Source organism: Phyllostomus discolor, chromosome 14 (assembly GCF_004126475.2).
Source record: "Phyllostomus discolor isolate MPI-MPIP mPhyDis1 chromosome 14, mPhyDis1.pri.v3, whole genome shotgun sequence".
NCBI classification, from domain to species: Eukaryota; Metazoa; Chordata; class Mammalia; order Chiroptera; family Phyllostomidae; genus Phyllostomus; species Phyllostomus discolor.
The window spans coordinates 28,840,209-28,864,100 of record NC_040916.2 but is presented as its reverse complement, the minus strand read 5'-3'; the positions used below and the strand labels follow the sequence as shown (position 1 = coordinate 28,864,100).

General features: G+C 65.3%; 1 protein-coding gene across 4 annotated transcripts in view; it reads left to right on the top strand.

Moving 5' to 3' along the window:
- Positions 1-23,229, top strand: part of CARMIL1 (capping protein regulator and myosin 1 linker 1) — a 125,474-nt gene extending 102,245 nt beyond the window's left edge. For 2 of the 4 annotated variants that reach the window (XM_036015005.1, XM_036015006.1), the window contains 9 exons: positions 6,422-6,488; positions 6,688-6,875; positions 9,505-9,608; positions 10,656-11,088; positions 13,290-13,368; positions 14,012-14,212; positions 15,520-15,660; positions 18,060-18,209; positions 23,022-23,229. In XM_036015005.1, coding sequence (XP_035870898.1) covers positions 6,422-6,488; positions 6,688-6,875; positions 9,505-9,608; positions 10,656-11,088; positions 13,290-13,368; positions 14,012-14,212; positions 15,520-15,660; positions 18,060-18,209; positions 23,022-23,158 — 1,500 coding nt within the window. In that variant the 3' untranslated portion in view covers positions 23,159-23,229. The remainder of the gene's footprint in view (positions 1-6,421; positions 6,489-6,687; positions 6,876-9,504; positions 9,609-10,655; positions 11,089-13,289; positions 13,369-14,011; positions 14,213-15,519; positions 15,661-18,059; positions 18,210-23,021) is intronic. The other 2 variants (XM_036015007.1, XM_036015008.1) reach the window with 1 other exon arrangement.
- Positions 23,230-23,892: the final 663 nt, after the last annotated feature.

Here is a 23,892-nt window from a genome sequence, read left to right as displayed (position 1 = left end):
CTTTCCTTGGTAGCATTTACACAGTACGTGGCGTGTGAAGTGAGGACACGAGATTAACTGTTCCGTGTGTAGGAAATGCTCAGAAGCGCAGGTGGGTACTTGGGTGCACACGGACTTGCTTTTCCCACGTGGAATTAGGAGCCCCCACACGCAGAGCGGGGTGCTGCTTTGGGAGATGCTGTCATTTTATTGTAACCTAAAATGTGTGTTCGCAGCCCAGATTCCCGGGACCCTTTCCCTGGGCATCCCAAATAACTTAAACGTCTTCTCACGCATCCAGTCCACGTTCTATGAGTCTGACCTGCCGGGTGCTCTTCCGAGTCTATGAATAGCAACGACCTAGGAGCGATTAGGGGTATTAATAGCTTCTGTTGCACAAGGGAGGAAACTGAGGCCCAGGAAACTCAAGTGGCTCGCCCAGGGTGCCCGGGTCACCTGCGTGCAGGTGGCTGGGAGCTGAGCCTGCCGGGGACGGTATGTGGTCGTCCTGGGGTGTTCTTTGCTACAGCCGAGGGAAATTGTGAGTTGGATTCCACTGGACTTCATGGCTCTGTGTGGAATGTCCCCTCGCTGCCACCCGATAAAGCAGTGTGGAGACGAATCTCGCATGAAGGGTGTGCAGCTGTCCTACCACAGTGCAAGCCTGGGCCGTCTTTGAGCGCCGCCGGGAGCCCCCAGGTAAGAAATGCGACAGGTTCCGCTGTTTCCAGCTGTTTGAGACGAGTCTGCCCGCTGCTGGCCTCCCGGGAGCGCCCCGGCCTCCCGGCGTGCCGTGTGGCCGGTGACAGTGATTAGTCAGCTCCCCAGATGCGTCTTATCACTCCAGCACACGCACCCGCGTGTCGCGCCGGAACGTGCGTGTGCCGGGAGCCGGCACCGTCCGTAGGCCGCAGGTCTCATTCCGCTGATTAGCTCCTCCCAGGGGTGCATTTGTCACTGGATGGGGTTTGAAAAATGGCACAAGTGCAGGGTCCAGCGGGTGTGCTCCTCACGCATCGCCGGCTCACTGCTGGCGGTGAGCCGTTCCCGCGTTGTCGTGGGCGTCTGAGCGGTTTGAAATCACGTGCAGGGAAGTGGCTGTGGACTCGCTGCTATTTCCTGGGAAGGGATTGAGGGGGGCTCGAGTTTTCACAGGACACGTCTCGGGAGGCCCTTCTCCGAGGACAAAATAACGGTGGCTTTCCCTGAACAAATTCAGACGCAGATTTCAATGTAAAAGAAATGTTTTTTAAAAGATTTTATGTATTTATTTTTAGACAAAGGGGAAGGGAGGGAGAAAGAGAGGGAGAGAAACATCAGTGTGTGGCTGCCTCTCGTGCGCCCCCTACTGGGGACCTGGCCCACAACCCAGGCACGTTCCCTGACTGGGAATTGAACTGGTGACCCTTTGGTTTGCAGGCCTGTGCTCAACCCAGTGAGCCATACCAGCCAGGGCTCAATGTAAAAATTTAAAATTTTTTAAAATACAGGTTAAAATTCAGCAAGCATTCATTCGTCTTGACCAAATGCTGTTTTGAAACCAATCACCTCATTTTCAAGTGCCAACAGTTATTAACTGAACTAATCTCTGAATAGTAATTCCAAATTCAGACTGCTAAGTCCCGATGTCATTCAAAATTAGTTGGCAACGGAGAATTTCCCATAAAGTAACGCTGCCAAACGAAACGTTAATAATTACGAGTCTACATGAAGAGCATGCTTGCATGCATTACACTGTCCTCACACCTTTTATTTGTTGTATTTCTGGTAAACTTGAGGATGCTTAGAATGGCTAGCTGGGGCAGAAAGAGTGAGGTGTTTCTGGTGAGCGTGCTGGGCAGAGGGTGGACACCTCCCTGAGCGACCAGGGCCCTCGGGGAAGAAGTCTCTGTCCGTCCAACACGAGGTGGGACGTGAGGACAGCGGGGAAACCTCTCGTGGAAACAGGCGCGTGTGACGCGAAGGACAGTGTTTGGACGTGACCTCGGTGCCCGAGCGCCCCGCGTGGCGAAGACGACAGCTTCTCCCGTTCAGAACACGCGTGTGGAGGGCGGTGGTGTCTGACCCTGACCCCGGGGCGGGCCCCTCCTCCCTCACGGCGGGTTCTGGGCCCCGGCCCGCGTCAGGCCCTGCTCGGGCTCCAGGTGCAGAGGAGGAGGAGACGGAGCCGGCTGCCCTTTCCTCACGAAGCTGCTCTCGCCTCGTCCCACGACGGGGGACCCACAGCGGGATGGGGACCCACAGGGGGACGGTGTCACCTGTGCTCCAGTCACCACTGGCCTGTGACGCGCCGGGTGGCCACCGGGGGGCGCTGTCCCCAGCTCTGGGCCGAGCACCTTGGACTCCTGACCTTGCTCTCGATGACAGACGACGTGTTTCACGGACCAGCCAGGTCTGACGGGACGAGGACGCCGGCCAGAGCCCCAGCACCCTGACCACCCCTGCCAGAAGCGGCAGGTCCAGGATTCCGTCCCCGGAAGCCGAGCCACCAGCTCGGGAGATGGGGTGACCTCCCTTCACTCTCTGTCCGTCCCCGCCCCCGTCCTGACGGGGACGTCGGTCAGCTCTCTGTGCGGGCACCGAGCAACCAGCCGGGGGCCTCACCTCCGCTGGGAAGTGGGGTCCATGGTTGCCGTGGTTTTGCTTCCACGGGCCCTTCTAGAAGCTGAGCCGCTGGGAGGGTTCCGCGCCTTCCCGTGCCCGGGCGCTGGCCGGGCCCCCGGGAGCCGGCCTGTCTCGTGGTCGGGTGAGCCTCTGGGGAGGGGAGGGGAGGGGGTCTGGTCTGACCCTCGGGGCCGCCCAGGGTGGCCCCTGGGCCCCGCCCTGCGGAGGTTTTCGGGGGGGTGCGAGGTTTTCGGGGGGGTTTTCAAGGGGCAGAGACCGTGTTTCCCACGGTCCAGGAGCGTCTGAAGACGCAGGTTCAACGTTCCCTCCCCTCGTGCGGCGAGGCTGCTTCCGAGTTAGTGTCACGGACGGTGGAACGAGGTCTGTTTGAGGGAGGGCCCCTAAGAAAGTACGAAGCTGGACGTCCCGGGACTGAGACGTTCGGGACGTTGCTGCCGGGCGCCGGTCTCGGGGATGGAGACTCGGGGGCCGCGGTGCTGGCGGGGGCGGGGCCTGTGCTGTGAACGCACCCAGACTGGGGAGCCGATGTGTCCGAACACGAAGCAGATGCCCTGACAGCGTTCGGGACGACCAGGCCGTTTAGTAAACCTGGGGGTTGGCGTGAGGTGCCGGCTCCCGCCAAGGTGCAGGCGCAGCAGGCGGACAGGTGGCTGCGCGGGGTCTGGCCCTACGTCCTTCCCCGAGGCCTGGGCACCTGCGCGGGTTCGAGGCTGCTGCACCCGGAAGTGCAGCGGGGGCGCAGATGACGGCAGGGACGCCCCCGCTTTGCACCCAGGACCCGCCCTTGCCGGGTCCAGAGCCCCCCGGGGTCGGCCGATGTCCACACGGCAAGCTCTCTGCGTGCCCTGCGCCTGTGGAGCTCACGCAGTCCCTGCCCCCCCCCACATGGGGTCCCCACCCCCCACATGGGGTCCCCGCCTCCCCACTGGGTCAGGCGAGGGCGCCGTGCACATGTTCAGCCGACCGGGTGCCGTGTCTGGGGGTGCTGCGGTTCCGAGCTGCGATCCAGCTGAGCTTCGGCTCCTGAAGGCCCTGCACTGGCCCCGCTCTGGCCGCGCTCCTGCCTCCTCCCTTGGCTCCCCAGGCCTCTGAGGCTGCTCTGTGTGCTTGTGAATGCCGCCCCCTGCCCCCCCATCCCCCCCTTCCCCCCGCCCGTCCTTGTAAGGCTGTTGCTTGTTTCCTCTTGCATTCACGCTCTCTCCCTTTCTTTTTGCTGCATGGAGACCCTCTGCTGCTCAAGCGTAAGTATTCGGTGGCTCCGCTGTTTCCGCTGCCGGGTCTGTGCTCTGCTGTCCGCTTGCTTCTGCGCCGCCTGGCCGTGTCCCAGGACGCTGCCCTGCCGCCCCCGCCCCTCGCCCGTAGGCCCTGGACGCAACAGGCAGCGACGTGCCCGCGGGACTGGGCTTCCCGAGATGGGTCAGCCAGGACACAGGCCGTGGGTGTCCGGGGCCCCAGCCGTGCGCTGGAGTCAAGCGGGGCCGCTGGGGAGGGCGTGAACCTTTGGGAGGGGGACGGTCCTTCCTGCACCATTGTGTGGGGGGACAAGTGTGAGGACCCTCGGCTTTCAGGTCTGCTGGTTTTCCAGGGCGTAGGCCGTGGGCAGCGCGAGCCCGTCTCGCGTTACGGGAAGGCTACTAGGCTGCTTTGCAGCGGCTCTGGTGTTTGTAACCAGCCTGTTTGGGTAACCTCGGGGGAGGGAACAGTGATTAGGATTCTGGAGCGTGCAGCTGGGGGGGGGCGGTGTTTATTATTCTCTGGGCGAACTTGTAAATGAAGGAGGAAACTACTCCGTCCTGTTTTTGTGGCAACAGAAACAATTTAACTCTCAATTTTTAAAAAACCAGTGTGTCTGGGAAGTGCGTGTTAGAAGTGGGTCTGGTGGGGAATTTCAGCTGCGTTGTGTGTGAGGTTCTGGAGTTCGTTCGTCCTTCCCGCGGGGTCAGGGGGGCACGTTGCTGAGGAGCCGGGGGGGGGGGGCAGTGTTAGATCCGCCAGGGAAACTGGATCGGAAGGGTGAGGTTTCGGGGCTCGGGGCTCAGGAGGGTCAGGGCCGAGGGCTCCAGTCCCAGCGCCCGCCCTCGCCCGCACACTCACGGTGGTCTGTGAGGTCAGAACGGAGACAGGGGCCGTGTTTAGGGCTCTTCCCTCCACAGTCCCGTTCGAAAGGGCGTGACACTGTTCCTCAGGGGCCCGGAAGCCGTGAATTGAAACATCACTTCTCATTGCGAGTGCGAGCACTTTTGAAGGTGAAGCCACTCGGTCCACGGGCCGGAGGCAGTGGTGGGCGGGGACAAGGGGACGAGCCCGGCCGACCTGTGAGGTGGCGTCTGGGGTGACCGCCTCCACTTCAGTGCTGCCCCCCCCCGGGACGGGCCCGTCGTGATGTCCCCGACCGGACAACACGCAGGCGGGGACAGCCAGAGGTTGGGGAAGGTGGAGGAGGATGCAGACAAGGCTGGGAAAACTCGCCCTTTCGTTTTGGTGCAAAAAGGGAAGAGAGTTCCGGTGCCACGGAGGACGGAGCGGCCGGAGGTTCTCCTGGATGGCAGCGGCTCCCCGCAGGGTCGGGCTGGGTGGGGGGGGCTGCAAACCGGCTTGTGGAGAACCAGGGCCCTGGCTCCCTGTGGACATGAGGGGGAGGGGGTGACCGAGCTCACCCCACCCGCCGTTTCCCCTCGCATTCGGTTTGCACGTCACAGGGACCCAGGGACAAGCCAGGGGGCTGAGCAAGCCCGTGTCATGGAAGGACCCGTTCTCAGGGAGGGGAGGGAGGCTGTGGGAGAAGGAAGGTCCATCCTCTTCTCCCCGTGGCCGTGCTTAAGCCCCACGGGAGGAGGAGACCGGGAAGCAGGCAGTGGGTGATGAGGGAACCGTGCCACGCGGCTGTGACCTCACCCCGGGCACACCTGCAGGGCCCACGGGTGTGTGAAGACCCCGTGACAGGGAGGACGGCGATGAGCATGCACTAGCGTGTGCCCTTCCAGCGTTTGCACGCTGCGCCCATTTACACAAACACCCGTCTCCAGTGTCGTCGGGCCGGCTAGACGTCGGTGAGACCCACCGCCGGGGTCTGCGGGCGGCTGGCGGGGTGGGAGGGGCGCGGCCCCTCCTGCCTGCGTCTGTCCCGGGCACCGCCACCGTCTCCGTGACTCGGTTTCCTCCTTTGGGTCTGTGTGGCTGCCGACGGCAGCCCCTCGGTCTGTGACCCAAGGGAGACCCTGCGGAGGGGAGCGGGGGCCCAGCAGCGGGCACGACGCCCTCGCTGGACAAGCGCCCTCCTGACCGTTTGGCCGTGGTTCCGGTTCTGGTCTCGTGTCGTAAGGGCCTGGCGGGGCCGGGGACAGCTCTCCGAGGAGCGAGAGCGCACACACACACACACACACACACACCCCCCGCCGAGTCCTCACGCTCTGGGCCCGCAGCGGGCAGGCGAAAGTCTGGGCGCCGGAAGGGGAACAGGCCCGGCAGACGGCCTCGGCGGCCAAGGCCGGAGTCGGCCGCTGAGGCTGAGTGAATCGTTGTTCCCGGTTTTCAGGGGCCGATTTCACAGCCTCGCAGCCTCCGACCCCGTGTGCGTCTGGACGCCCTCCCGGGCGGCACAGAGCGGGTCCTGGGTCAGGGGGGCGGCCGGCTGGGGGGCGGGGGAGGGGAGAACACTCTGTGTCGAGGACCCGTGGGTCCCGTCCTCTCCATCAGGCTGCCCCGGGTGCCCCCCGTCATCCCAGGAGGTGGGGCGGCGGGTCCCGGACGTCCCCGAAGTGTGAGGGGCGCGTTCCGGGTGAACACCGGACTCAGCGCCCCCTGTGTCCTGTCCCAGATGACCCCCAAGTCCAAGAGGAAGACGATCCACAGCCGGATGCTGCGGCCGGTTTCCAGGGCCTTCGGTGAGTGTCTGGCCGTCCCCCATCCCCCCGCACCCCAGGGCCTCGCAGCTGCTGGGGGCTCTGGGCCTGCTGCCGCCGCTGAGACCGCCGGGCGGCCAGCGGGGGGCCGCGGGCCCTTCCGTGAGGGACTCCGGTCGCCCCCAGGACCCGCGGCCCGTCTCTGCGTGGTGAGCGTGGCCGCGGCTCTGCTCTCTCGCAGAGATGGAGTTTGACCTGGACAAGGCGCTGGAGGACGTGCCGATCCACGTGGAGGACCCGCCCGGCCGGCCGGGGAAGCGGGGCTCGGGCTTCATCGCGGAGCTGCCCTCCGAGGAGGGCCGGAAGCTGGAGCACTTCACCAAGCTGCGGCCGCGGCGTCACAAGAAGCAGCAGCCCACCCAGGCGGCGGTAGGTGGGGGGCCGGGGGGGGCGAGTGGGGGGGGCTGCTGAGGGGGGCAGGGAGCCCTGCGCTGGGCGGGGGGGCTGCTGAGGGGGGCAGGGAGCCCTGCGCTGGGTGGGGGGGGCTGCTGAGGGGGGCAGGGAGCCCTGCGCCGGGTGGGGGGGGCTGCTGAGGGGGGCAGGGAGCCCTGCGCCGGGTGGGGGGGCTGCTGAGGGGGCAGGGAGACCTGCGCTGGGTGGGGGGGCTGCTGAGGGGGGCAGGGAGCCCTGCGCTGGGTGGGGGGGCTGCTGAGGGGGGCAGGGAGCCCTGCGCTGGGTGGGGGGGCTGCTGAGGGGGCAGGGAGCCCTGCGCTGGGTGGGGGGGGTGCTGCTGAGGGGGGCGCACCCTGTGTGCGAGGTTCGTGCAGAGGAGCCCCCCCCCCAAACCCGTGGTGCTCGAGGGTTTTGGAAAAGGCGGCACCGCGGTCTCCGCCTCTTCAGAGCCGGGCTGCCCTCGGGGGTCCCCAGGAAAACGCCCGTCACGTGGCCGAGACGAGCAGGCCGCCCCCGTGCAGGGTGACAGCGTCCGGGAGTAAAAGTGCCGAAACTCTCTGGCCAGGAGTCTGTGTGTGAGCCGGCTTGGGGGCGGCTGCCTGTGCCCCCCTGACCCGCGTGCCGACCTGCTCTGGCGCCTTTGCCGTTGGCCTGGACCTGAGCTGTGGGTCCCCGGCAGCCGGGGACGGGTCCCTGGTCCACGAGCCTCCTCTTGTGTAGCCAGGCTTCTTAAAACAGTTTGGCCCATGGTCTCCTCCCCATCCCTGCTCCGAACGCACTCTCCATTCTGAGCCGCCCACCCGGAGCTGCCCGGCCCGGCCCCTCCCGGCCTGGTCCCGTGGACACGTGGCATCTCCCCTGGTGTCAGTCATCACCAGACGAGACGGCTCCTCCTTCCTGAGCGGCGACTCCACAGCCTCGGAGTTGACACGCTTTTGTCCCCCGCCCCCCCCCCCCCCGCCCCTGCAGCTCGGCCTTCAGTGAGGCGTCTGGGTGCTGCCATCCAACCCTCAGCCCCCACCTGGGTGATGACCCCCACCTTCTGCCGGGCTCCAGACTCAGCTGCCCTGTACTGGTGTGTCCCCGAGCACCTCGGGCCAGCAGCCCCCAAACAGGGACCAGCTTTCCCTGCAGACCCGCATCCCCTCTTAGCTCGCCCCCCTGCCCTGTACCCCCCATCCAGCCTGGGAGTTCGGTGCCTGTGAGACATGGTGTGGCGGGGGGGGGGGGGGGAGTTCCCCTGTTCCTTCTGAGTGGGGGAGAGCACGTCTCAGGCGGGCGAAGGTGAAGGTTCTGGAAGGTTGCCGAATACACAGCTCCCCTGTGGCCCGTTCCGCGTGGAGGGGCACTCGTGGTCCTGTTCAGACGTGAAAGGGGGCAGAGGTGGGGAAGAGGACGGTGTGCGCTCTTCTTTGTGTGTTTGCAAAGTGGGAGAGCAGGGAGGGGCGGGAGGCGGAGCCCGGTGCAGGAGCGCAGGGGGGTCTCCCGGCCAGTGGGGCTGCGTCCCGGGCGCGGGTCCAGCCGGGGGTCTGCACAGACCCAGCTCTTCCCGAGCCCGGGGCGCGGGACCCCGGGGTTCACAGGGAGAGCCCCCGCCTCAGGATGTCGCTGGGTTTGTGGTTCTCAACGCGCTGCCCCCCCCCCCCAGAGTGGCTCCGAGAGGCTCCCCCCGGGCCCTCAGCCCCCTGTGCAGCCGACGAGGAGGAGGCAGCGGCTGCTCCGGCTTCCTCCCTCCTCTTTAGAAGCGGCGACCACGTGACGTCACCCGTGATCTGTCTGCTGACGTGTGGATTCGCTAGGGTGGAGCAGACTCAGTCCCCCCAGGCCCCCCGCCCCCCGCACGGAGCTGGCCCTTGGCCCGCAGCCTCCGAGGGCTCCAGGCCACGCCGGGGCTGCGTGTGCTTTCAGCCATCCGGTGTTCTCCTTGGGGTTTTCTCAGCTCTGTGCATCCGTGAGAGGGGCCTGTCCTCCTTCTCCTTTTCGTGTGCAGACGGTCGGTCCAGTTGGGGTTTCAGAGTGACACCCCTTCACGGCGCTGGCAGGGAAGCACCCTCCTTGCCGGGTCTCAGGGGTCAGAGAAAGATCTCTGGGCCTCTCGTTGCCACAGGGCAGCGCTGGTGCACCTTCAGGTCTGCGGAGCCGACCGCGGTGACGGCCACACAGCCCAGGGCCCTGGCCGGGTGGCTCCGTGGGTGGGAGTGTCGGCCTGCACACCGGGAGGTTGCAGGTTCGATCCCCGGTCGGGCGTGTACAGGAGGTGACCGACCAGTGGATGTTTCTCTCCGTCTCTCTCCCTTCCTCTCTTTCTAAAATCCGTAAAAAACGTATTCCCGGAGGAGGATTAAAACAACAAAGAAAAGAAACAGTCATCACTTCACAGCCTGTTGGGTCCGAGCTGCTTGTGAGGCGCCAGCAGCCGAGACCCCGCCCAGGCCCCCGCCCCTCCCGCGCCCCTGGTCCGCTCCACCCTCGTCACCCGAGACCTCGCGGCTCCTGCCCGTCTCTCAGCCTGTGGTCCCCGTGCCACAGGGCGGTGCCTCGGACCGGCGCCCGCTGCCCCCGGGGTCCCCGCCTCCCCGTCAGCGCCACCCTGTCTGGTTTGCAGGTCTGTGCCGCCGCCCCCGCGGCCCCGGACGGCGAGCAGAACGGCCTCATGGGCCGAGTGGACGAAGGGGTCGACGAGTTCTTCACCAAGAAGGTGACCAGAATGTGAGTAGGAGCGGGCCCTCCTGACGCGCTTCAATTCACACCCCGCTGGCGGACCTGACAGTCAGACCGTGTCACCACCGGAGGCCCCTGTATTTCACCTGCGGGCACATGTCTGCGACGGGACCTGCTGCTCTGCTGGTTTGCCAAGTGGGGCCTCCCGGCCAGCCGCCTCACCGTCAGCCGGGCCCTGTTAGGGAGGCGAGTCCCAGCCCGGCCCCCACCTGCTGGCCGAGAGGGTCCGCAGGGGGAGCCAGGGCTGAGGACCGAGGAGCTGGTCTGGGAGGGACCCTCGGTCGAGGCAGATCCACCCCCCAAACACTCCTGACCCGGGTTCGTGTCTGAGGTTTTCTGCCCTTTGCGACGCCACCGTATGGAAGGCATTGAAACTGCCCGACAAGCCTCGGGGGGACAGGGGGGTGCTGGGAGGGAGGAGCCACCAGTCCCCGAGGGTCGGGGTGCCGTTTCTCCCCTCGGCAGGGTGGCGCGGGGGCCTAGCGAACTATCTGAGCTTCGGGACCCAGCCGTTTGTCTCTGGCCTGGGAGGGTGGCCCACTGGCCTGGGGAGAGTCCTAGGCACCAACTGAAGTGCCATTTATTCTCTGAGGCCCTCCCGTGGCTGCTCCCCGCCTTTCCCCTCGGCTGCCCCTCCTGGTGGGTGGTCAGAGGCCAGGACCAGCCCGCCCTCTGGGTCGCGCTCAGACAAGGGCGGGACTTCAGGTGCGGCCCGACCATCGGGGAAGGACTTCAGGGGCTTGCGGGGGCATCGCCAGGCCCCAGGGTCCACCTGGCGGTGGCCCCCGAGTCTGGAGCTCCGGCCCACCCACCCCTGCTGGTCCTCACCCACGTGGTCCTGAGTGCCCCCCCCCGGGGGGCGGGGGTGCTGTCCCCACTCCTGCTCCGCTTCCTGGGCGCAGTGACTCCCGCCGGCTTCCCGGGGCCTCGGGGTGCCCGCCCCTCGAGCAGCAGCCCCGCCTCCACCTTTGGGCTGACTCTGGCGGGAACCGGAGTCCCGGTCTGGCCCGCAGCGTCCCTTCTTTTGGCCCACAGGAGGTCGTCCGCGCGGGGCCCCGAGCCCCAGGAGCCCGGGGAGGGGGGCGACGAGAAGAGGAGGCGGGAGTCTCGGAGGAGCGGCTTCCTCAACCTCATCAAACCCCGGTCCAAGCCCGAGCGGCCGCCGACCGTCCTGATGGCGGAGGAGCCGTCCTCGCCCAAGGGCGCCATGCGGGGCCCGGCGGGGGACACGCCCCGGAGGGACTCGCGGCCGGCCGAGCACAACGGCGGGTCCGAGCGGGCGGAGGAGACCAGGACGCCCGAGGCCCCGGACGAGAGCCCGGCGGCGGAGGAGGCGGGGCGGCCGGAGCCTGGGGACGGCAGGGGCAGCCCCCAGGGCGGCCGGCGGTACGGGGTGCAGGTGATGGGCAGCGGGCTGCTGGCGGAGATGAAGGCCAAGCAGGAGCGCCGGGCGGCCTGTGTGCACAAGGTGAGGCCCTCGGACGCGCCCCCCCCCCCCCCCCCGTGGGGACGGGCGCACAAAGTAGCACTTCGGTGAAGTGAAGCCCAGAAGCCAAGGGGTTTTTCCTTAAAAAAAAAAAATGGCATTCGGGCCACGTGCTTCCTGAGAGCCACAGTGTCCCACGTTGGTTGTTGGTGGCACCAGTGACAGGGCCGTGTGACGGGCGGCCGCCCCAGGGGACCCCCAGACCTGGGGGCGCTCTGAGCGTCCCGCCCCGGGGACTGGGGGCGACCGGAGGTAAAGCACGGACACCGGGTTCCGACTGCAGACACGTGGGCCCGTTTCCTACTCACGTCCCAGCTCACCCCCCGCCCAGCCTGAGCCCCGGCTCCGTGCCCGACTTAAAAGTCGAAAGAGGGGACAGTCCAGGTGTTCCCGCGGGAACTCATCCGACCCCCTGACCCCGACAGGCCGTCTGCCCCTGCGAAGAGACGCCTCGCGGGGTAAAAACCGCCGGGCCTCCCCGAGTCTGACTCAGTGCGTCACTTGTTTGTTTGTTTGTTTGTTTATTCCCTGACCCCGTTTTCAAGGTGTCGGGGGACTTTCCCCCCCTTCCTGCTCGTTTCCCCTGCGGCTGCTGGGAGGGCCATGTGGTCACCGGCCGTCGGGTGCCCACGCTCGGCCCCCGTTTACTCTGAGGTCCTCTGAGTTCGCGGACCTGGGCTCCCCAGGGAAAGGGAGCTGGCACCCCCTTTTATGGGGGTCAGTGGAGTGCAGCCCCCCAGCCCAGCACACCCTCAGTCTTCAGAGAGCAAATGGCGAACCCTTCCGGGCGGGGAGGGCCGTTCAGGAGACCTCCAGACACCCGGGCACATTCTCACGACGTCCAGCCTCCCCGCCGGACGGTGCAGCTGTCCATCCGCCCTGTCACAGTCTGGCCACGTCCGGCCACCGATCGCTGCTCCCTCAGGGGCAGAGCGGACGTGGGGCGGGGGGCCCTGACCGCCCTGTTCTGAGAGCACACTCTGAGTGTGATGGCCTGCACTGGTCACACTCGGAGTAAGCGGGGGACCGAGTCCTTAGGGGAGAAGCTTAGACTTGAATCTGTCCCGTGGACTTTCTCCAGGACAGTGAGGGAGCTGTGCTCACCGATGCGCTGCTTGTTTGTTTAATCGCAGTTTCCACCGGCCAGTAGCTGCCTTTGGGTGGAAGAAGGAGCCACGCTGGGGGGCTTTTTCCAGGTGCTTTGGGTTTGGGGCAGAAATAGACTCAAGTGACACGATTCTGGTCCAGTGTCTGTTCACCGTCCACACTGACGGCCTCGTAGCGCCACCTGGTGTCTGTTTGAAACGACGACAATGGCCGAGACCCTGAGTAGGAGTTTCAACTTTCAGTCAACCAGGGGCATTCACTCTCTTAGAACAATAAAGGAGTGAGAAAAAGTCTTTCAAAAGTTAGCTGTGTAATGCTGTCCCCTAAAATCCCATGACTGTGTTTTTTGTAAGTTAGCACTGTGAGCATGGGTGGTGCACCTAGAGGGACAGAGCTGAGAGTGGGCGGGTGCCACCTGTCACCCACCTGCTGAGACAGGGCAGGGACGGGCCTGGGGCCGTCGGCCGGGCCGAGTGCTCCCAGCGCTGGCCTGGCTTCTCCGTCCCGGGTCCTCCCGGGCCACGTGCCCAGGTGTAGTGTGTGCCGAATCCCGGCCGGTTTGCCTGTGTTTATCTGCCGCTGGAACGCCACGGCCGGGCCTCTGGCACTGCCTCTGTGGCACCGGAGCCCCCGCCTGCTCTGGGTCCCCCATCACCGGTTCCATGCACTGGCGTTGCCGAGGTTTTGCTGCTGCTGTGCCTGGAGTTTGGGAGCCCAGCTTGGAGTGGGTCCCCGAACTCACAGCAGCAGAGCCCCCGGGCGGGGGGCGGCGGGGGCGGCTGAGCCCACGCAGGAGTTCAGCAAGGGAAACGGGCATGTCGCTGAGGCCAGTGGCCTCCCCTGTCCCACGCGTCTGTCACCTGTGGGCGCATCCTGGCGGGGGGGGGGGGCGCGCCCTGACCATGGACACGGGACAGAACGTGCCCCTCAGAGCTGGGTCCCCAGGGCCCCCGACACCCCGACAGCCGTGCAGTTAAAGAGCCCTTCCCCGCTCTCGTTACCTGCTGTCTGCTTCCTTCTTTTCTAAACCTGGAGTTAATGGGCACTCTTGTTGGGGGGGGGGGCTTGGATTTCAGAAGCTTGGGAACGACACCCCCTCCCAGGAGCCCCCCAGCCTGGCCGTGAGCTCGGAGCAGCTGGACGGCGGTGGGGCAGGTGAGTCGGCCGGGCGCCCCCGGCCCAGGAAACCCCTCTCCTGCCGCTGCTGCGGGGCCGCACAGGGTTGACGGGCAGGCAGAGGGGTGGGCAGAGCAGGGGCCAGCCTCTGCTGTCCCAGCTGTCCCAGCGTCCGGCTGTCCCGCCTCCCCCTGCCCCGGCCTCGGGGGGCCCGTCCCCCACCACTGTGGCCTTCCTTGTGCCCGGACAGGGCAGCCCTCCCCAGGGGAGGGAGCTCATTGAGAAGAACTCCCAGACTGTGGGCTGGGGGGCGTGATTTGGGGGGGCTGTCCTGACCCGGGACCTGTGGGCGGACCCCTTGCCGACGGTTGCCCTGCAGCTGGGCCCCGTCCCGGTGGGCCCCAGCCCCCGCCATGCGGGGGGGGGGGGGGACCGTGTTCCAGGCACACCGCGGGGACTGCAGGCCGGCCCGCGTGGCGCTGGTCACCAGCACAGTGAATGGTGGTCGGAGGCCGGGAGCACAGGCTGCCCGCCTCGCGCCTGCTGCAGCGTGACTGTGCCGACAGCTGACCGTGGCCAGACGGCGTCTGGGCCCAGCCTCCCCCCCCCCCCCCCCCCCGGGGTCGGGTCCCTCCCCTTTGAGTCCTGAAGGGAAGCTGGTTTGTGTCCCGTGTCCCCTCAGGGCCTAAACTGCAGCCCGCCCTTCCGGAGACACGCTTCAGCTTGGGGTCCCCAGAGAAGAACGCCAAGGCGGACCCCCGAGTGGATGCGGGCTTCCGGGCCCGCAGCGCCTCCAACCCCAAGCCCGCACTGCAGTCACCCAGGCCCAGCCTGGCCGCCCGGCCGGCCATCCCGCAGAAGCCGAGGACCGTCTCGCGGGCCGGTAAGGCCGTGCTGGTGCGGGGGGCGGCCCTGGCCCCGGGGGCTTTTCCCAGGGTGGGTGGGCTCGGAGGGCCTGCGGGGGTCTTGAGAAAGGGCAGAGGCCGGCAGGGGGAGTGACGGGGGGAGGGGGCGGTGGGGGTTGTGTTTATCCGGCGCCTAGGCCGGTGACCCAGACTATCCCCGTAGGCGGGGCTGCCGGCCTCAGGGGGAGACTTGGGGAGCGTCCTGGCCTGTCCACGGTGGACAGAGCCCCGGGGGCAGCGGCCAGAGGGTGGGGCCCCAGAGAGGGAGGGCGTGTGCTGCTCTGTGCTCACCCCGTACTCGGGGACGGGTTTGGGGTGCAGGACAGGGCGTGGCAGGCCTGGGCCACTGGGTGTGTGCGCAGTGCTGGGCGTTCTCGGTGCTTCGCACGCGGACGCTGTGTTAACACGGGGATGTTCCGTGGAGCTCGGAGGTCAGCGGGCGTCTCAGATGCCCGCCCCGCCGAGGGGCACCCGGAAGAGGCCATCCGCTGTGCACACACATGCCTGGGAACACGTGAACACATGCACACAACCACACACACATGCACACATGTGAGAACATGCACACACCACCCGTGTGCCGCACCACACACACAGGTGTGCACACTCGATGCACACATGATGCACCGCCATGTGTGTGTTCGCATGCTCACACACACATGCACACGCGAGTGTGGTAGCCGAGCAGAGGACGGGGCAGTTCCGTCCATCCGTCCGTCCGTCAGGGATGAGCAGCGCAGCCTGGGGGGTGAGGACACGCGTTCCGGCTGCAGGGCTCCCCTCCGGCCCCGGGGCCCCTTCATCGCCTCACTTGTCCGGGGACCCCAGGGCCCTTCTGGCGGCCGAAGTCCATGCTTCGCAGTTGCCCTGCGTGGTCTCCGTGTGCACATGTGTCTACATGTGTGCACAGACATGGGTGTGTGCCGTAACCACGGTTGTGGGTTGGACGACGGGTGAAGGCAGGGAGTGGGCTGCACGTCTCGCGTGTGGTGGGAGCCGGACAGCCTTGGCGTCCGAGGCAGGAGGGACCACGGGCCCCTCGCCGCCTGGGGGCCAGACACGGCCCCTGGGGGGGCTCTGTGTCCCCAGGACGACCCGCCGGGGTGGGCTCTGCTCGGCTCGCCCCGCTGCGGTCGGCGGGTGCTCGTCGTCAGTGGCCAAGGGGGGGCACGAGCCTGGCGTCCGGCCGGAGGATTCTGCGATGCCCTTGACCACCGCCAGTCCCTGGCGCCGAGAGACGCGCGGCTCGCGCCCGAGGCACCAGCTCGTGTGTCTGTCCCCGCAGACGACGCCCCCGACTCGCCACCCAGCCTCGGGTCCCCCAAAGTGGCTCTGCTGCCACCCGTGCTGAAGAAGGCCCCCTCGGACAAGGAGCGGGAAGGCCAGGGGAGCCCCCAGCCCAGCCCGAGGACCTTTTCCCAGGAAGGTAGGAAACGTTTGTCTCTGCCCCCCCCCCCCCCCGGGGGACTCACCTCAGGACAAAGGGGTTAGCCCAGAAGGTCACTAACAGCTCGGCATTGAGGTCGCACCCCTTGGGCTCCACGCTGGAGCCGGAGCAGTTTCTTGGGGGCTGCGCTGCTGGGGACACAGGGTCTGGGTGCCGGACGCCCACAGGGAACAGGAGACCCCCGGGGACCCCGGCCCGAGGTCTCGGTGTCTGTAGCCGTCACCCCGTGCCCTCGCCTGGCTCCCTGCAGCCCAGGGCGGCCTCAGTTGTTCCTGGTGCCACCTGCGGGGTTCCAGGTCCCGCCGTTCCCGGGAAACGCTGCCCCTGGTTGTCAGTGGCCGTGGCTGTGGCTCGGGGCAGCCGCCCAGGCCCAGGTGGCCGTGTGGCTTGTGGTGTCGCTCGGTCACCAGGTCAGTCGTGGCGTGTGCTCAGCGGTGTAGTGCCGGCAGGGACGCTCTCGGGCCCCCACCTCACCAGTTTGCTCCCTTGGCCGCGGGGTGGGGGCGGAGCCAGGCCACTCCGGGTCACACACGTCTCCCAGAGACAGGCCGGGCGTGGGGACCCCTGGAGGCGTGTCTGGGGGGCCCCAGCTCCCTCTGTCTCTTCGCTGTCATTCTGTCCAGTGCACGGTTGTCCCTCGGGCTCTGTCTCTCACGAAGGGCCATGTGAGCGTGTCCCCGAGCCCCTCCCAGGGAGACGTTCTGCAGCCTCCGTCCCCAGCAGGTCCAGGCGGCGGCTCTGCTGCGGGCGGGCGGGCGGCCTTGTTCTATTTCAGCCTTGTTTGACTCCTCGGGGTTCTTGGGACCCTTGCCTCCGGTGTCTTCTCCACGGGCCAGTGTTCCCTCTTCCCCCTCCCTTCCTCCCTCCCTCCCTCCCCTCCTCCCTCTCTTGCTCCCTCCCTCCCTTGCTCCCTCCCCTCCTCCCTCCCTCCTCTCCTCCCCCCTCCCTCCCTCCGGCTGGTTCCCTTCCCCTGGTGGGGGCCCTGGGCCCGTCCACAGGAAGTGTCCCCAAGTACTGTCTTTGCAGTCGGGAGCCATGAGTACAAACAGGACTCTGCTGGCTTCCCCCGCCCCGCCCCGCAGGTTTACTGGGTAGGCGCACCTGGGCCTGCCTGTTGGCCGTCAGTAGGAGAAGGTGGGGCTGAGCAGCGCTGACAAAGCCCTTCCTGTCGCGTGGCAGGCGGCTGGCCGCGCTCAGACTTGTGTCGCCCTCGGCGAATACACTCTGGGCGCGGTGTCACCGCACAGCCGTTGGATGGTGGTGCCGGCCGGCGTGACCTGAGCCGGGGCCTGTCCCTGAGGACCCTGCTGGGCCCCACGCCCCTCCCCCGCACCTGCCCTCCCTGCCCTCCCTTACGGGGCCAGGCCTGGACAAGGGGGCGGGTAAGGAGGGAAGTCTCATCCAGAGCAGCGGAACCTCAGAGGAAGGTTCAGAAGGAAGGTCGGAAGGTTGAGTAAAAGGTGATTCAGACTTTTGAACCGTGGTGTTTCCTGTGCAGTTAAAACACGTCTGGTTCGTGCGTGGGAGCGCCTGCGTGGGGACCCTGTAGCTGACGGAAGTCGGGGACGTGCTGCCGGCTGCCCTTGGCTGCCAGACGGTGTCCCCTGTCGTTCCCCCGGGAAGTTAAAATGAGCGCGTGGCCCCTCACACGTCTGGGGTAGACGCGGGCTCCCCTTCTGGCTCCCCCGACAGCAGACATCAGGAGGGGTCCGGGCCTCTGCCTCCCCAGGCAGACAGACCGTGGAGACCGCCCTCCCCCCCGGGATCCGGGATGAGTGGCCATGGAATCGCGCTGCCGGTTGCACTCGGGTTGCGGTCGGACCGCAGGGGTCCGTGAGGCTGGGGACAGCGCGCCGCGTCCACAGTGCTGGGCCCTTCTCGGCCTCCCCTCGTCCGCCAGCAGCCTCCCCGCCGCACTGGCCCAGGGAGGACCGCCCTGGCTCCCTTTCCCTTTGAAAAGCGTCCCTGACGCGCCGTGCCCGTCTCCTTGTACTTTATTCACGCTGCCTCCTTCCTTCCTTCCTTCCTTCCTGTCCTCTGCCTCCCTGTGGACCAGCTGGCCCGCCTCATTTCTGAAACAGGTAAATCCCGCTCCTCGGGGCACGCCGTCGTGAGCGCCACCCCGGGGGGGCCTTCCGCCGGCGCCTCGGGGGGCAGCCCCGAGCTCCCCCCACTGTGCATGCTGTTTCCAGACGTTGGCTGCCGAATCCCGCAGACAACGTCCCTCTGTTCGGAGCCGGCGCCGTGGGCTCCCTGATTGCCACCCAAGGGGGTGGGCGAGCCGCTCTCTCGGTGTAACGTTCACGCTTTTTCCCGTCCGCGCCCACACGGCGGCGTCTTCGCCGGTGTGAAGGGTAAAACGGGTCCCTCTTCCTCAGTGGTGCAAAGAGGAGAGTATTACAAAAGGCACTCGGATCACAGCAGTGACCGGCCTTCCAGCCGCGGGAAACGATCTTCCAAGCTGCCCTTCACACTCACGGAAGAGGAGCTGGACGCAGCGGGGCGCAGGAAGCCGCAGCCGACACAGGGTCAGAGCCTCCGCCCGCCGCGCCGCGCCCGCCGCCCGAGCCGCGAACTGGCACCAACAAACCCCAGCGGCCCTGGGGTGGCTCCTGACCTGGGGCCGAGCCTGGTTGTTTGTTTTTCCTAAATGGCAACAGGATGGTCCTTCCCTCTGGGGCAAAAAGTTGACTTGAACCTCTCACAGGAGGGTTTCTTAGGAGGATCGAGGTACCTCGGAGCGAGGCGGCTTGTCCGTTCACACGTCGTGACATGTGGTGGTCACATCGTGACCTCCACGCAGGGTGGTTTTTGTGGCCGAGGTCGTGGCTCCCCCTGCTCCTCCCTCTAGTGCCGGGGCGAGACGGATCGGCTCAGACGGTCATAGAGGGGACACCTGTTGCACCCCAGCCCTCTGGAGACCGTGGGCCCGCCACCCAGCCTGACGCTGTTTTCAGGAAGGACCGATGAGGACCAGAGACGCGTGCAGACCTATCGTGTGCACGGTCTGCCTCTGCGTTGGCCCTCTGTGACAAGGACGCCCAAGGTCACGTGAACGGTTCTGGGTTTTGGGAATGTCCACTTGAACCGTTGACTCACGTCACTTCACGACCGGGCGCCCTCGTCGCAGCGCGGGGCTCCTTCTTTCACAGGCCCCGGCCCGCACCTCACACCCACCACACACAGGCCCCGGGACCACCTGCCCCGGGACCACCCGCCCCACACTGACCGCCCTCCGGGGAGGGAGACGGGGAGAAGCCCAAATCTCAGAAAGGCGAGAAGCCCTACGTCTGTCTCCGGTTTTCGTCATGATTTCTCCGGGTTACACTTCTCGTCACGCGGGGCTGCCTCCAGTTTCGATGGGATGACACAGGACCATCTTGGATTTGCCTTTTTTATGTTTATTTTTTGGCCTTGATTTCTTGAGATGTGGCCGGGAACCAAAAAAGTCCTTTTCCCAAGGGCCTCGATGACCGTGATTTTTCGTACAACGTTTTACCTTGGGTTTGTTCGTGCCAGTTCCACGCCCGCCTCCGCCCCGGGAACCGCCTCGCGGTCGGTCTGCTTCCCGAGTAGTTTGTGGTTAACCAGTAGCCTGCGGCGGGGCGGCCCCACTAAACCGTGTGTGTCCTCTCCTTTGAGCCCCCCAAAGCGGGTTCTCGTTCTCCCCGGTCACGGGCCCGGGACCCCCCGCCCCCCCCGGAGACGACCGCTCTCCAAGCACGCTGCCTGCCGTCTCGTGATCGTTTTGTTTTCCTGGTGTGGCTCCTTTCACGTGGACTTGCCGAGTGACGTGCTCGCTTTTCCCACAAGTGTTTGTGACTGCGTCTGTCGACTCCCGTGTCACTTCCCGTCCCCCCTTGACTGTGTGCTGTGGTGTCCTCATGCGTGCGTCCTGCTGTCGTGAAGGGAGCCGTTGGTCTCGTGCACTGTGACGCACCCTGGTGGCGCGGGGTGGTGGGGGGCATTTCCCTCTGAGGTCCCTTTTATTTCTTACCTGCCGCCTCTGTCCTCCAGCCCACAGCCGACAGATACTCGGCTCGCTCTGCCTTGCAGTCCCTGAGCCCGGGCTCTGCTCCACTCTCCCCCCAGATCTGGGCTCTGCTACTCCTGCCTGAGTTCTTCATGAGAAACAGTCGGTTGGCGGTTGGTGTTTTTGGTGCTGGACAGGAAACCTAAAACTCAGGGCAGACCACTGAATATTGTTTTAAGGTCATCACAATATTTTTTTTCTCCTGGAAAATAAGGATGTCATTGGAGCTTAAAATTGAGAAAAACTCTGATTTTCAGATGAGTGTCTACTTCTGAGTGTATATGTGTGTTTCAGAAGCTGGAAAATTAGCATAGACATTTGCATATATGCAAATCTAAATCACCTGCAGGAATGACAGGTTTCCTTGCCTGAGGCTCTCTCTCTGGGCCGATCATCTCCACCGTACAGGGGACACGAACTTTCTGTAGAATAAATCGTTTGTCTGCTCGCTCGTGTCTCACGTAATTTTAACGGTACGTGAAGTCGCAATAAATACACCTATAGGCACAGGTACAGCGACATTCCAGCCCTTTAACTTGCATTGAGTGGAGTAGGGAAAAAAATCTGATTTTTTCTTCTTTGCTCTGTGTAAAGTCAAGCATTACATTAGGCTGCCTGGGGGAAGGTTTCTCTGGATTAGTAAAAAGTCTGAATCTCAAAAATGGTTCAAGTCGTTTCTAGACTTTGAAGTTTCGAGTGGACATACCTGTTTAGACTGCCCATGAAATGGGAGCCTGGCCGAGCCCACGTCCACGCGAGAGTGGCTGGCACCCCTCCTCCGGGCTGTCCGCACTGCTGAGGGGCTGGACACGGGCTTGACAAAGGACATCCCTGGAGCCGGACTCATGGGACGGCAGGAGGCTGGGGGATGGGGGGCCGCGGCTCCCAGACGTGACCCGGTATTCATGTGACCTCAGCCCCCGATCTCACGCGCCTCGGTTTCCCCACCCAGGAAGGGGGCCAGTCTCGTCATCAGTCGCACTCCCGGCTGGGAGAGTTTGACCAAGGACGCTGAACCTGTTTAGGACGAATTTTCAGGGAGGGTCACCGCGCAGCGACCTGCTCGGACAGCCCTCTAGAAAGAACATGTCGTTACGCATCTCGGTGGCTGTTGGGCGAATTAAACCCCTTGCTCTCGGGCCGGCACCGGGTCTGGGGCGCGGGCCCGGCAGCCGGCCCGGCCGCGAGTCAGCTGTCTGCTAGTGTCTGCCGTGCCCTCCTGTCCCCGCCCCGGAGGGCCCCGAGCCAGGGCCGCGTGCGCGGGGACCGAAGGCCGGCCTGCCTCTGGCAGGGAGGTTCCCGGGTGGATTCTCTGCAGGTCACCCAGGGCCATCTCGGCCTTTATCCGTGACAGTGACATTTTTGACGGCAGGAGCTGCTCCTGCTTTAGAGAGTGCCCCGGTGCCCTGCCCCGCAGCATGAGGGGCCCTGGGAGTTCCAGGAAGTCGAGTCGTTTGTCGGGAAGGATGGAATCTGTCCATCCGAGGGTCGGAGCGAGTGGGTCGGCTCGGAAGACGAGGAGCCGCGCGTGACCGTGCTCGCCCCTTCCCTCGAGACTGGAATGTGGGACACCTGTTTCTGAGTCCCTGGATTTCAAGGAACAGCTTACTTGGGCCTTGGAAAGGGAATGGATACAGTCTTGCGGCAGGTTTCGCTGGGGGTGCTGTTGGGAGGTCAGGTTCCCGCGGAGGGTCCCCGAGGAACAGACACAAGCCTCCTCTCCCTCCCCCCGTTTGCGCCCGGACCCTCCGCTCTCAGGTGGCCCTGGCTCTGGGGCAGAGGGCAGACGGCAGAGGGGTGTTCACCTTCGCCCCAGAACCTGGCCTGTAAACAAGTTTCAAACATGTAATTTTTTAGCCCCGTTCATGCTTTAAAATAATATTTATTCGTTCCTTTTGTACCCCTGTCTGAGAATTTGCCCGAAGTGTTGGGTAGAAAGAAATCATGGTCAAAGAAAAGGACTCTCATGCTGAGATTTAAAGCTTTGGCCTTTTCAGCTTTTGGGGTAATTTCAGTTTGATGTGATCACCTACACATTTAAACTTTCGGTGTCTAGGGATCAGAATCTGGCCGAGCCAACCAGATTGCCGGGAGAAGTTCCTGATTACGTTTGCGTTTTGATGATTAGGTTCCTGAACTTCCTCTTCCTGGACTCTCGTTAGTGGGTTCAGCATTTCTAAATGCCAGCCCCCCGCCCCCCCCGGAGAGCTGAGCGCTGCCGCCCGGTGGGCGAGGAAACCAGAGGGCTTGGGAGCAGTGGCTGAGCCCCACGGCTCCCCCAGGTCTGCGGTCCCAGGGGGATGGGCATTGGAACTGGGGGGCGAGGAGGCAGCTGCTCTCGGGGGTGCGGGTGCAGTGTCAGCACAAGCGCTGTCGGGGCCGGTTGGTGAGGAGCACTGCAGCACAGGCGGGCCTCGAGGATGAGGCCCCCGTGCCACCCCGGGTTTAGTGGCTGTGACCCAGGGGAGGAGCCTGGGCCCCGGGGAGAGGGGCGTTTCGGCCCCGGTCTCGGTCTCCAGGAGCCCCCACCGCCGGGGCAGCCGTGGGGAGCGGCAGCAGTGGGACGGGAGGCTCAGCTCCAACGATGACGCTGCCTCCGCGCCTGGCGGAGTCCCAGAGTCCCCTCCCTGTCCCCACGCAACCACAGCGGGCCCCCCCGGGCCGTGCGCCTGCCTGGGGCTGCTTCCGAGGGGACCACGTAGGCAGTTTCATTCGTTTTCACGAGACGATTCGCCTCGTGGAGTGCGAAGCAGGTTTTCCGAGACACGGAAGAGCGTGACAGAGACCGCTGGGGCCCCTCCTGGCTGTGTCCCCGAGCAGACGGGGCCGGCCCTAGCCGGTCTGCAGGGCCTGGCAGGGGGGCCTCGCTGCCCAGCGGGGCCTGCTCTGGGCTGCCCACCCGGTGCCTCTGCTGTGCAGGTGTGGCGGTGACAGGGGCAGCAGCAGCTGCCTGGCCCGGCAGCTTCCGAGCGCACCCACTGCCTGGCGCCCCCTGGCTTCCCGCCATCCTCGCCGCCGGGGGTCCTCACGCCCCCGTCCCGGCTGCTGCTCCGAGAGGCTCGCCCCCTTCCGGACGGTGGTGTTCAGTGTTTTCTCGTCCCGTTCCGTGTGCCGCTGTTGTCGCTGGTTTGTCTCCCATCTCTGTCTGGAGCCTCTGAGTGTCTTCCCTGGAGTGTAGTTGCTGAGTCGTCTCTGAGAACGTCCGTGCTGACCCCCTCCCGCCCCCCCCCCCCACCCCCCCGGGGTCCTGGTCCCAGCCCCTCCCCGGGCGCCAGCGAGCCGACCGCCTCCCCTCCCTCTGTTTCAGCCTCGAGGAGGAGCTGGGGCCCGCAGCCCCCGGAGCCCCCGGAGCAGAAGCCGTGGCCCCCCAGCAAAGACGGCCTTCCCGGCAGCAAGTCCAGCGACTCCGGGGAGGAGGCCGAGAAGGAGTTCATCTTCGTGTGAGGGTCGCGCCCGTGGGTGCAGCCCCGCCCCCGCCCAGGCGCCTCCGACTGGGCGCTTTTTTCTTTGCCTTCTCCTTCCTTTCTCCTCCTCCTCCTCCTCCTCCTCCTCTTTAAACAGAACGAGATCCGTTTGTTAGTGATCAGAGCACATCTGTCGGGGCTCCCCCAGCCCTGGCGCTTCGTTTCCAAGCGTTCCTTGTGGGCCTTCGACGGGCGTCACCAGGCACCACTGTGTCTCCCTTGGGTGGGGGGCGGGGGCGGCCGTCTGCCCGGCAGGACGTGGGCCGCACGAGGACGGTGCCCCGTGACAGGGGTCCCGCCACGGGGGCCCTGAGGGAGCGGTTCACCCTCGACGTACGCAGTTGCACATTGTAATTATATTAACAGCACACTAATAAACCGCCTGTATAAATTATATACGTGAGGTCTCGGGTGCGGTGTCCGCCTTCCCCCCGGGGAGCGTCTCCTGCCTCGGGGCGGACAGGGGTGCCCCGTGGGCGCCGCGGCGAGGACAGAGGGGGAGGCTGCGGCCGCGTCTCCCCGGCGCCCAGACTGATGTACAGACTTGACTGTAACGAGAGTTTACGGATATTTGTGTTTTTCGGTTTCTTTAACTTCTGTCTGCATATTAGCTTTTAATGTGTGATTTTAAGAGAGAATACTTTGACACCTGTAAAAAAAATCAAAATACTACTCTTTTTAAGACATTTCACAGATACTCCCTTACGTGACAGG